Here is a 13,779-nt window from a genome sequence, read left to right on the forward strand (position 1 = left end):
CCACCAGAAAACTACTAGAGCTCATCAATGAATTCAGTAAAGTTGCAGGATACAAAATTAATATACAGAAATCTGTTGCATTTCTATACACTAACAAGGAAACATCAGAAAGAGAAATTAAGGAAACAATTCCATTTACCATTGCATCAAAAAGAATAAAATATCTAGGAATAAACCTACCTAAGGAAACAAAACCTGTACTCAGAAAACTATAAGACACTGATGAAAGAAATGGAAGATGACACAAACAGATGGACAGATATAACATGTTCTTGAATTGGAAGAAACAATATTGTTAAAATGACCATACTACCCAAGGCAATCTAGATTCAGTGCAATCCCTATCAAATTACAATGGTATTTTTCACAGAACTAGAACAAAATATATTTTTTTAATTTGTATGGAAACACAAAAGACCCTGAATAGCCAAAACAATCTTGAAAAAGAAGAATGGAGCTGGAAGAATCATATTATCTGACTTCACACTATACTATAAAGCTACATTAATCAAAACAGTATGGTACTGGTACAAAAACAGACACATAGATCAATGGAACAGGATAGAAAGCCCAGAAATAAACCCCTGCACTTAGGGTCAATTAATCTACAACAAAGGAGGCAAAAATATACAATGGAGAAAAGACAGTCTCTTCAATAAGTGGTGCTGGGAAAACTTGACAGCTCCATGTAAAATAATGAAATTAAAACATTCTCCTGGGACTTCCCTGGTGGTCCAGGGGTTAAGACTCCATGCTTCCACTGTAGGGAGCGTGGGTTTGATCTCTGGCTGGGGAAGTTCCACATGCCGCCTGTGCGGTGTGGCTGAAAAAACAAAGAAAAGAAAAAAAGAACATTCTCTAATACCATATAAAAAAATAAACTGAAAATGGATTAAAGACCATATAAGACCAGACACTATAAAATTGTAAGACCAGATACTATAAAACTCCTAGAGGAAAACATAGGTAAATTGCTCTCTGACATAAATTGCACCAATATATTTTTTGAATCCATCTCCTAATGTTAATAAAAGCAAAAAGAAACAAATGGCTAATTAAACTTAAAAGTTTTTGCACAGAAAATGAAACCATCAACAAAATGAAAAGACAGCCTACAGACTAGAGGAAAATATTTGCAAATGATGTGACCCACAAGGGATTAATTTCCAAAATATACAAACAGCTCATACAGCTCAATATCAAAAAAACAAACAACCCTATCAAAAAATGGGCAGAAGACCTAAATAGACATTTCTCCAAAGAAGACATACCAATGCCCAACAGGAACATGAAAAGATGCTCAACATCACTAATTATTAGAGAAATGCAAATCAAAACTAAAATGAGGTACCACCTCACACCAGTCAGAATGGCCATTATCAGAAAGAGAAAGGGAAGCTTCTTACACTGTTGGTGGGAACAAATTGGTACAGTCACTATGGAGAACAGTACAGAGGTTTCTTAAAAAACTAAAAATAGAGTTACCATATGAGCCAGCAATCCCACTCCTGGGCCTATATCCAGAAGAGACGAAAACTCTAATTCAAAAAGATACATGCACCCTAATGTTCATAGCAGCACTATTCACAGTTGCCAACACATGGAAACAACGTAAGTGTCCACCAACAGATGAATGGTTAAAGAAGATCTGGTACGTATACACAATGGAATATTACTCAGCCATAAAAAAGAATAAAATAATGCCATTTGCAGCAACATGGATGGACCTAGAGATTATCATACCAAGTGACGTATGTCAGACAGAGAAAGACAAATATCATGATGTCACTTATATGTGGAAACTAAAAAAAATGATACAAATGAACTTATTTATAAAATAGAAATGGACTCAGACATAGAAAACAAATTTACAGTTACTAAAGGGGAAAGGTGGGGAGGGATAAATTAGGAGCTTGGGATTAAGATACATATCACTATATATATAAAATAGATAAACAAAAATGGCCTACTGTATATAGCAAAGGGAACTATATTCAATATCTTGTAATAACCTATAATGGAAAAGAATCTAAAAAGGAATATATATATATATATATATTCAGCTATATATATACATATATACAATCACTTTGCTGTACACCTGAAACTAATACAACATTGTAAATCAACTATACTTCAAATTAATATATATATTATACATAAATATATATAATTTAACAAAGTCTGAATTTGATATCAGGATGCCTGTCTATACAAGGGCCTTAGAAGTCTTAAACTTCAATCACTCCTCTTAACTTCTATGCTTTCATTGTCCTATATTTTAGTTCAATCCTTTATTTTTAAACTTAAAATTAGCCATTTATTATTATTATCATTATTAACAAATAATGCTAGTTTAGATTTTACCTTTGGGCTCACAGTTGCTCTTTGCATCTCACACCATCTTTCTGGGATAATTTTCCTTCCTTCTGAACGATATCCTTTACATGTTCCTTTAGGGTTGTGCCTGTTGGTAGTAAACTCTTGATGCTTGCTTTAATGAAAATGTCATTTCATCCTTGTTTTGAAAAATAATTTTGCTGGGTACACAATTTCAGGTTGACAATATTTTTCCAGCATTTTGATGATGTTACTACATTGTTTTCTAGCTTTTATTGTTGTTTTTGAAAAATTTACTCTCAGTCTAATTGTATTGTCTTTTGTAGGTGACCTGTCTTTTCCCCCGACTACTTTCAAATCTCCTTATCTTTGGTTTTCTGCAGTTTTACTATGATGTGTATATGTACTGATTTTGTTTGTTTTTGCTTGGTATATTTTATACTTCTTATCTCTGTGGATTTATGTCTTTCATCCAATTCTGCAATAGTCTCAACCATTATCTCTTTGGCTAGTGCTTTATTTCATTCATTCTCTCTTCATGGAACTCCAAATAAACATATGTTCAAATATCTCATTTTATTATCCATATTTCTTAATTTCTTTTTTCACTTCCATGTCCATCTCTTTATGCTGCCCTTTAAACAATATCATCAGAGCTATCTTCTAGTTCATTAATTTTGCTTATCTGTTTCTAAACTGCCATTTACATGTATTTCACATACCATACAATTTACTCATTTAAAGTCTATAATTCATTGCCTTCTAGTATATTCACAGAGTTGTGCAACCATCACCACAATTTTGAACCTTTTCATCAACCCTAAAAAAAACCCATACCCATTAACAGTCATTCCCTATTTCTCCCAATCCCCCACTCACCTGCCCTAGGCAACCACTAATCTACTTTATGTCTCAATAGATTTGCTTCATCTGGACATTCATCTAAATGTAATCATACAATATGTGGTCTTTGGTGAGTGGCATCTTTCACTTGGTATAATTCTAAACTGTCTTTTAAGTCATCTGTTAAATTCTTCACTTCAACAATTGTGTTTTAAATTTCTATAAGCTCTATTACTCCCTTTTTCAATTTGCCTAATCTTTTGATAGTTTTTGCTTAGTTTTTGTGATTCTATCATTACTTCTTCAAACATTCCATATATAATTATGTTATTTTCTGATAATGTCTAGCAGAATGATTTAGAACCTCAAGTTTTTGAGGTTCTAAACCTACTTCTGCTCATTCTTACTGAGGGTAGTTTGTTTCTTTGAATATTTGGTGATCTTTGATTGGAAATAAATGTTTAGTTTATCTTAGTTTGTGGAAAATCTAAGGTTTTAAATCCTCAAGAGAAATTGCATATGCTTTGCTGGGAGTCAGGGGTGCTAGAGACCACAGGATCTCCTTTCAAGGGTCTGGCTTACAGTAAGAGCCTTGGTTTCATTCTATCCCCTTTGCTAAAAACAATGTTGATAATGGCACGTGCCCCCCTGCCTTTTGTGTGTTAGGGTGGGGGTGCTGACCCTCACCCCTTCAGGCTGCAGCCCTGAGTATGTGTGATGTATTTCTGTGCATGGCATGACGTATATGGGCTTTCCTTTACTACTGTATGTCCAGCAATGCACAGAAGTTCTATCTTATCTAGTTTATCTACAGGGGAAGGGCCACTCAGAGCACCTAGTTTGCCATTCTACTACCTCTTCCTGGAAACCCCCAGCCTGCTTCTGTTTCTGCCCTTCTGCCCTGATTCTCCAGCTTTATTGGTGCATCTTGAGTCTACAAAATAATCCCCTCCCTCATTCTATTTCCTGTGTGGCTCTCCAAAGTCCAGTTCTATTTGCCCACAACTGAGAAAACTGACTGGTAGAATAGCTTCTTAGTAATAAGAATGAAATTTGTGAGAACCAGCAGTTGCCCTGCCATGCTCTGAGGGCTTTATGTGTGTTAATTCCTGTAGTCATCACAACCTTCCCATTTGACAGATAAGAAAACTGAGGCACAAAAAGAAGGACTCAGGGCCCATTTGGGATTCAGCAGAAAAAGTCCTGTTTTTCAAGGAACTGGCTGCAAATACCCAGGAACTCATAAAGCCCTGACCTGGCCTTTCTGGCATGTTGTGTGCAGCAGTGAGGCTTGGCAGTGAGTCTGGGGTTCTCTGAGTTTTTTTGCTGGTTGAAAAAAACCCAAGTTCTAACTCAAGAGTGGAGAGTTTCCTTGACTGTGTCTGTGTGGACAGGCTAAAAAATGAATGCTACGGTGGCTGCAAATGCACGATTCAAGTGGTTTTGCTGCATTTTCAGCTTGACTGGGTAACTCTGAGAACAGACTCAAGATCCTACCTTTGGTTTGATCCAACAGAAGCATGAAATTGATGGTCAAGTGTGAATAAATAGCCAGCTGTGCTCTGAGCCTCTAAATGACACCGTGCGGGGACTGGTAGGAGTGGGGCAATTGCTTCAGGGAGGAGAGCTCTGTTCTACGGATGAGACCCCTCTTCACGCCCTGTCTGAGGACATGCTCTCTCCTGGCTGCTTTCTTAAAAATGAAGCCATGTTGTTTATAATTATAACCATGTATTAAGCTCTTACCCTGTGCCAGGCGCTATGCTTTAAAAAAGCTGCTTTTACAGACTTACTTGCTTCACACACATACCTCTTTTACTCCTCAGAACGACCCTGTAACATCAGCACTATTATTCCCCCATGTCATGAATGAGAACACCACGGCTGGGGGCAGTGACTTTCCCGACACTCCACAGCCAGAAGGGGTTCCCAGCTCTCAGGGCAGCAGAGCCTTCCTGGGCCACTCACCGTCCTTCCCAGGGGTGTCCCTTCAGCCTGTTTTCTTTACCATTGAGCCAGATGGGCCCCCTATGGGCAGGTGAGTCACAACCCAAGGACAAAAAGCTAGCTCGTGTCCCAGGGCACCCAGTGTGTGTTTTCCCCCCATCCCGTGTGGATCTGGCCACCAAGGAGCCTACGTGCTGGATTTTCTCAGAACCACAGAAGGAACCAGCTGGGCCCTGTGCTCCTGGGTCTGGGCTTAGAGGGTTTTTACCTTTACTGCTTCCCAGCTGGAATTCACCAGGTGCTGCCGGAAGGGCCCGAAACCTGAAACCAAAGAAAGCCTGGTTTCCTCAGGCCATGCCTTGGGCCGAGGTGTCTCTGCTTCTGTGCTGCTCCCCGCACCTCCCTGGGGACCTCTTGTGATTCCCTGGGCCATCAAGGACTCCACACACCCCCTTTCTTGTGGAGGCTTGCAACTCTGCCCATCTGGAAGCATTTTCCAAGTGCTCTTGTGTGAGGCATTGTAGGGGGGCCCTAAAGGAATGTGGGGCTGATCCACCGCCAAGTAGGAGGGCTCGAGAAGGTGTGAGCACACATGTCCAGTTAAAGTGCATGTTGTGTAGAGGGACCAGAAACACACCCATGTGAATATGCCCAGTTGTTTGTTAACAAAGGTGCAAAAGCAATTCAATGGAGAGGGACAGCATTTTAACAAATGGGGCTGGAAAAATCAGACACCTATAGGCAAAAAAAATGGATCCCTCAGCCTGCACTGTATACAAAAATTAATTCAAAATTGATCATGGACTTAAATGTAAAAAGTAAATTTGGGCCTCCCTGGTGGCGCAGTGGTTGAGAGTCCGCCTGCCGATGCAGGGGATACGGGTTCGTGCCCCGGTCTGGGAGGATCCCATATGCCGCGGAGCGGCTGGGCCCGTGAGCCATGCCCGCTGGGCCTGTGCATCTGGAGCCTGTGCTCCGCAGCGGGAGAGGCCACAACAGTGAGAGGCCCGCGTACCGCAAAAAAAAAAAAAAAAAAAAGTAAATTTATAAAGCTTTTTGGGAAAAAAAAGGGAGAAAATCTTGGGACCTAGTGTTAGGCAAAGAGTTCTTAGACTTGACACCAAGTGTGTGATCCATAAAAGTAAAAACTGATAAAGTGGACCACATCAAAATGAAAACATTTTGTTCTGCAAAAGACCCTGCTGAGAGGGTGAAAAGATACTCTGCAGACCGTTGTAAATCACATATCTGACAAAGGCATTGTATGTAAAATGTATAAGAAAACTCTCAAAACTCAACTTTAAAAGACGGTCTAGGGACTTTTCTGGTGGCGCAGTGGTTAAGAATCCACCTGCCAATGCAGGGGACATGGGTTCGAGCCCTGGTCCGGGAAGATCCCGCATGTCACAGAGCAATTAAGCCCATGTGCCACAACTACTGAGCCTGCACTCTAGAGCCCACAAGCCACAACTACTGAGCCTGCATGCCACAACTACTGAAGCCCGCACGCCTAGAGCCTGTGCTCCGCAACAAGAGAGGCCACTGCGGTGAGAAGCCTGTGCATCACAACGAAGAGTGGCCCCCGCTTGCCACAACTAGAGAAAGCCTGCATGCAGCAATGAAGACTCAACGCAGCCAAAAATAAAAAATTAATTAATTAAAAAGAAAAAAAAAGACAGTCCAATTAGAAAATGGGCAAAAGACGTGAAGAAACATTTCACCGAAGAGGATATACAGGTGGCAAATAAGCACATGAAAAACTTTTCAACATCATTAGCCATCAGAGAAATGCAAATTAAAATCACAGTGAGGGCTTCCCTGGTGGTGCAGTGGTTGAGAGTCTGCCTGCCAATGCAGGGGACATGGGTTCGAGCCCTGGTCTGGGAGGATCCCACATGCTGCGGAGCAACTGGGCCCGTGAGCCACAACTACTGAGCCTGCACATCTGGAGCCTCTGCTCCACAACAAGAGAGGCCGTGATAGTGAGAGGCCCACGCCCCGCAATGAAGGGTGGCCCCCGTTTGCCGCAACTACAGAAAGCCCTCGCCAGAAACGAAGACCCAACACAGCCAAAAAAAAAAAAAAGCCATAAAATCACAATGAGATGTCATTACACTTCTATCAGGGTGGCTAAAATAGAAATACTGGTAACACCCAAAGCTGACAAGGATGAAGAGGAACAAGGTCACACATACATTGTTGGTGGGAATGTAGTGGTACTGCCACTCTGGGAAATGGTTTGACAGTTTCTTTTAAAACTGAAAGTGGACTTCCAAGCACTTGCACTGATGGACATTACCCCAGAGAAATGGAAACTTATTTTCACACAGAAACTTGTACACAAATGTTCACTGCAGCTTTATTTGTAATAGCCCATAGCTAGAAACCAACTCAATGTCCTTCAATGAGTGAATGGTTAAATAAACTGTGGTTCATCTAGATCACAGAATACTACTCAGCAGTGAAAAGAAAAAAGTAGAAACAAGTCCATCAATTGATGAATAAACAAAATATGGTATTACCCATACAATGGCATATTATTTGGCAATAAAAAGAAGTGTTATGTTACAACATGGATGAACCTTGAAAACATGCTCAGTGAATGAGGCCAGTCACAAAACTGTATGATTCCATTTATGTGAAATGTCCAGAATTGGCAACCTATAAAGACAGAAAGTAGATTAGTGGTTGCCTAGAGCTTGACTCTGTGTGTGTGTGTGTGTACGTGTGTGTGTGTGTGTGTGTGTGTGTAGTGGGGGTGTGGGGATGAGGATTAGGGAGTCGAGTTTCTTTTTGGGATAATGAAAATATTCTCAATTGACTGTGTTGAGAAACACATAACTCTGTGACTACTAAAAGCCATTGAACTGTATGCTTTAAATGAGTGAGTTGTATAGCATGAGAATTATATCTCAATAAAGCTGTTAAAAATTGCTTTAAAAGTGAAGGAATTATTGGTATAAGCAACTTGGAAGAACCTCAAGGGAATTATGCTGAGTGAAAAACAGCCAGTCTCAAAAGGATACATACTGCATGATTCCATTTACATTGGGCTGGCCAAAAAGTTCATTTGGGTTTTTCCATAAGCTCTTATGGGAAAACCTGAACGGATTTTTTGGCCAACCCAATACAATATTTGTAAGTTATAATTCACATCTATAAACATAATTATAGAGATGAAGAACAGATTAATGGTTACCAGGAGTTAGAGATGGGGGAAAAGGGGAGGTGTGGCTATAAAGGGGTAGTTCGAAGGAGCCTTGTGATGTTGGTACAGTTATTTATCTTGACGGTGGTGGTTACACAAAGCTACACATGTGATAATACCACATAGAGTTATGCATGCATGTGCACACACACACACACACGCATACACACTGAGTTATACCAATGTCAGATTCTTAGATTTGATATTGAAGATGTTAACCTTGGAGAAGGCTGGGTGAAAGATGCAGAGGACCAGTCTATACATTTTCTTTGCAAATTCTTGTGAATCGATAATTATTTCAAAATGAAAAGTTTAAAAAAGTGTGAGATTTGGTCCAGCGTTTCTCAAATGCTAATACACATGTATATCTTATTAAAATGTAGAATCTGATTGGGCAGGTCTGGGGTGATGCTGGAGATTCTGAATTCCTAACAAGCTCCCCAGTGGTACTGATGCTACTGGCCCTTGGACCACACTTGGAATAGCAAGGCTTTGAACAACAACTAGGATCAGAATACAGAGGGGAGAGAGAAGATGGGTGGGGGTGGTTAGGGAAGTCTCCTGGAGGAGGTGGTGGTGACCCAGGACTTCATGGCGGAGGAGGAGGCAGAGCGGTTGGAGGGGGTGAGCCTGGGCAAGGTGAGACCCAGGAGAGGCCTCACGCTGGGAAGGAGCTTCTGGATGAGGTGTGTGGACGGAAGGGCTTGTTCCTAGAACTGGGAACACTTATTTACACTGTGTACTATTATGTAATTTAATTGCAATGAAGATTTCTAATAAAAGGCAGTTAAACAGAATTTTGCTTTGGGGAGGACAGCAAACCTCCTCTGGGACTAGCTTAGGAAATGTTTCCTGCTGCCTGGGGAGAAGGACACCATCACCCTCTCAGTGTTGCAGCTGCTTATTTTTACGGCACCCACACCATGCAGTGACCCCGCCAAAGCTCAGGCCGTGGCCCAACGGCAGCCAAGAGTGGTCAGAGACCTCAGTGTTTGGGTTCAGGCTTCTGTTGCACCTCAGCCCCACCATTTAAGCAGCTGGGAGACGTTGAGCAAGTTACTTAGCTTCAGTGCCTTGATTTTCTCATCTGTAAAATGCACACCAATTATAATAATCTAATAGGGTTGTTGTGCAGATTAAATGAATAAAATGGAGCATTTGCAATACTGCCTCAAACACAGGAAGCAGTGTCAGCGTTCTCCTTCATTGTTGTTATAGTTACATACCTCCTGGGACCTCTGGACAGATTAAACAATGCCATGTACAGCGCGTATTGTTTCCAGAAGCTGGTAGATGCTAAACAAATGCTAAATCCTTTTTTACTGTCTCTCTGGGCAGCGTGGGATGGGCTCCAGCTAGACCCTCAATCTGCCTTGATTCTCTCTCATCATTTGATGCCACCATTTCTCAGCCCCAAACCCCCTGCCTGGGCACCGTGACTATCAGTCAGGGGCCCTGTCCTTACTTTTCCATGTTGAGATTTCATGTGTACTTTAGGCCTCTATTTCTCTCTCCAGAAATTGAGAGGTCTGTACTGGTATCTATGTGTGTGTATATATATATCTGCATATATATAGAAAGAGATTTATTATAAGGTATTGGCTCATGTGATTATGAAGGCTGAGAAGTCCTCAGATCTGTCTGCCATCTACAGGCTGGAGACCCAGGAAAGCCAGTGGAGTAAATTCCAGTCCAAGGCTGAAGGCCCGAGAACCAGGAGCACCAGTTTGAGGGCAGGAGAAGACTAATGTGCCAGATCATGCCTTCAGACAGAGAATTCAACCCTCCTCTGCTTTTTTATTCTATTCAGACCCTTAATGGATTAGATGACGCCCACCCACACTGGAGAGGGCACTGCTTTACTGAGCCAACCGATTCAAATGCCAAGCTCTTCCAAAAACACCGTCACAGACACATCCAGATAATGTTTAACCAGATATCTGGGCACTCCGTGGCCCAGTCAAGTTGACACATGAAATTAACCATCACAAGCCCTTTAGGATGGTGTGGCTAGGAGGAAGGACCAGGACCCTGGGGGCCTCTTGCTTCATCTCTCCTTCAGTGTGGCCCATGCGCAGAGCTCAACAGTTCCTGCCTGGCCCCTGTAGGGGAGGTCAGCTGCTGTCAGGTGGGCCTGTGACTGGTGGGCTCACTTCAGGGTGGGCACTGGGCTGCAGCTAGACGTGGCATTCTCCAGCTCAGCTTTACCTGGAACCCAGCTGAGGTTTTGAGTTCCATCTATCTGATTCCCGTGATGTATTTCTCAAATCATCAGATTCTGAGATGGGGAGGAGCTATGATTAAATACCTACCTCTGAAACCTCACCTCCACCCCAACCCCCGGACCTCAGGTCTTTAGAGCAGGAGTCAGTTCTGGAGAGGGCTGTGCCTCTGAAATTCTGGAACCTCTGGGTCTAGAGCACTAGGAAGTTTGACTCACAAAGGGTAAAACTTTCTCAGGGAATAGAAAAGTTTGGGACACGATGTCCCAGGAAGCTAGTGGTGTTTTCTGACTTTGACTGAATCTTATAGAATTAAATAAGACTGGAGTTGCCGAGCAAAAAAGAAAAAGAAAAAGAAAAAAAAAAGGAAAATACTGAGATTAAGGAAAAATCACTGAGAAATCAGGTACCTCCTGGGATGACTGTAGGAATACTAAAAATGCAGTGACACCAGAAAAAAATCACATGCTGCTTTAGAATCATATTCAGATCAGTGTATGCAGATCATTTCTTATCTGTTTTCAATTAGGCAAAACAACTCAGCAAATGAAGGTTCGAAGCTCTTGTTTTGCAGGGTCAAACCTTACACTTTAAACTTGGCAGGCCCTCGAGTGGAACTTGTGAAAAGGGGCTGGAGAAATCTTCTCTTGGAATCAAAAGAGGCCCTCTGGAGGGAGGCAGGTTTTCTCACTCTCCCATCGTCATTGTTTGGTGCCAGTCCAAATGTCTTGATCTTAAGGCAGTTTGTCAGAGTCCTTGTTCCCCCACCATCTGTCTATGTGCCAATTGACTTGGTGAGATTTACACGTGAAGCAAATCCAATTAAACGAAAAGAATGCCCTTAGCAGCTCAGAGCATTTTTAATAAAGGAAGGCCACACTCTGGAAGCCAGTGAGCATTCCCAAATCGCAGCTGATTATCAGGTACTTCATCAAACAATCCAGAGTTTGCCAGCGAACCACAAGTTGACAGGACAGAGGCAGGGGTTGATGTGAGTCTAAGGCTTGCTCTGGTGCTTCAATATTCATATTTCATTTGTGGCAAGTGTCACATTTATCAGGGGTACAGTTTCCTTAGGAATTTAAGGGTAATCTGAACCAATCTCTAATACCCAAAATAACACAAATGAGAACAAGGGAGATAAAAGGTTTTCTAAAGAACTTTCTTTTTCTCAGAAGGTTAACAGGAGTTTGATTATAGTCTGAAAATATTAAGATAGGTAACTTTCAATTTTCCACACACACAGGAACCCTTCTCTCTTCAACGTTTCCTTCATCCAACACAATTCAAAAAACTTAAAATATGCCAAATGTGTCTGACTAAAAATAAAGAGCTTTGTGAAGAAATCAAGCCCTCCAGGGACCAGCTGTGACAACGACTGGGGGTGTCTGGGGTTGATTTTGAATGTGCTGGTGAAAGGCAGGAGTGGGTGGCTACCATTCCTTCTGAGTTGACCTTCTGGGGTTCAAAGTCTCTAACTGGTGGCTCTCAGAGGGTGCTTAGAGTTCCCTGGGTGGCTAAAAGCCCTCTAGTTTTGGGGGGGAGCTATGTGCCCCTGTCAGGGTGGGCACTGTAGATGGACTGTCTCAGCCTTATTAGGCTCCGTTCTTTCTGAGTCCCCTGCTCCCCCTTCCTTGCTATGCAGCTGTACCCCAGAGGATGCCACATGGGCCCCAGACTCGGACAGCCGGCGCCAGCCTCTGCCTCCCCCCTGATGGGCTGAAGGACAAGGTCTGAGCCTAAGCCACATGTGGGCACCTACTGTGTATGCCACTCAAGAGTTATTTGAAGTGAATGACAGGACAGAAACAGAAAAGCCTCTCTGTCCCCTGTTTTTTTTTTTAATAGGGCATAGCAGGAAGTTAGCTCCATCTGGAATTATTGGAACCACCAGTTGCCACTCTTTTTTCCCCATGAGGGAACTGTTTATGACCAGGATCAGGCAAGTGCGCATTCCATGGTCAGGCTAAAAGCAGCAGCAAGTGGGAAAGCAGAAAAGTCGTCTTACCAGTCACCACCACGCAGCTGGACTGGGAATCCATGAAACCGGAGTTGGGAGCGCGCTTCTGCGCCTGCGCGGGTCAGAGGCCCGGCCCTGGGCGCTCTGAGCGCCGCGCGCCCCTCCCGGCTGGTCGCGGGCCTCCCGCTGGGGTGGGGCCCAACCACCCCGCCCCGCAGCGTTTTGGGGGCCCTGAAAGACTGAAGACTCTGGGGTGGGGGGGAGGGTGTAAGACAACCCCCCTCCGAAAGCAGAAATAGCCAGCTCAGGACGCACAGGCTGCGGCAACAGAAAAGTAGAGGGTCGGAGCGCCATCAGGGTCTTTCTGGCCACTTGGGGGCGGGGTCATTTTGTTGGTCGGTGTGTTCGGACGTGAGACACGAGTCTGGCGACCAACTGACCCAGTTTGCCTGGGACTGGGATTGGACGGGGGCTAAAAGGTGCTGAAACCCGTACAGCCCCAGCGAGTCAGGATGGTGCGGAACTTACAAGTTGTTTTGTTTAGACCTTGGCTTGATTAAATTTGGTAGCTCTTGAAACCGATTTTGCAAAATATGTTTAAAAAAAAAAAGGAAAAAGAAACCAAAACCACAGATGAAGCTTATAGCTAAAAGTGATGGTTGAAAGCACCTGCTGCCTGTAAACTGTGGCTCCGCAGGCAAGTTAACCTGTGCCCCACCCACTTCTCCTTGCAGGGAAATGGGGATGATCGCAGCACCGCTTCCTGGGTGGAGTCTTACCCCAGCCCACTGTCCCCGTACCTCCCACAGCCCTGGGGGCAGAGGCTCACTTGGCCAGCAGTGTCTGCTTGGGCTTCCGTGGCTGTGCTCTCACCGTACCCAATTCTGCCTGCATCAGTGCTGAATAGGGCCCTTGACTAGCTACACGCACCACTAAATGCTTTCGCATGTCACCTGGCTCTATAGCCCATTCCTCCTCCTTTTTGTGTCAGAGTAACCAAAAGAGCTAATATTTGGGGCTAGTTATGTGACATCTTGACCTTTCAGACTATACTACTTAAAACAAACACCTTTTTAAAAATTAAAAATCCTTTTTACAAAAGCTGTCTAATAAGAGGTACAAAAACCATCATTCTCTTTCCCCATCTGGGCATGGCCATGAGAGACTCCATCCAGGGGCGGCCAGGAGAACCCCACCACCCCCAGCATCATACTGCTTCCCCAGGTTCAGACTACTCCTTAATAGAGGGCGTGACTTCT

At 43.2% G+C, this 13,779-nt stretch overlaps 1 protein-coding gene across 4 annotated transcripts in view; it reads right to left on the minus strand.

Annotated features, from left to right (window-relative positions):
- The window catches only part of PGPEP1L (pyroglutamyl-peptidase I like), a 52,320-nt gene extending 39,664 nt beyond the window's left edge, over positions 1-12,656 (minus strand). For 3 of the 4 annotated variants that reach the window (XM_081228795.1, XM_081228793.1, XM_081228792.1), the window contains exons 1-2: positions 12,569-12,656; positions 5,399-5,451 (exon numbers count right to left, since the gene is read on the minus strand). In XM_081228795.1, coding sequence (XP_081084921.1) covers positions 5,399-5,451; positions 12,569-12,602 — 87 coding nt within the window. In that variant the 5' untranslated portion in view covers positions 12,603-12,656. The remainder of the gene's footprint in view (positions 1-5,398; positions 5,452-12,568) is intronic. The other variant, XM_081228794.1, reaches the window with a different exon arrangement.
- Positions 12,657-13,779: the final 1,123 nt, after the last annotated feature.

The sequence above is a fragment of the Mesoplodon bidens genome (assembly GCF_964165515.1).
Source record: "Mesoplodon bidens genome assembly, chromosome: 3".
NCBI classification, from domain to species: Eukaryota; Metazoa; Chordata; class Mammalia; order Artiodactyla; family Ziphiidae; genus Mesoplodon; species Mesoplodon bidens.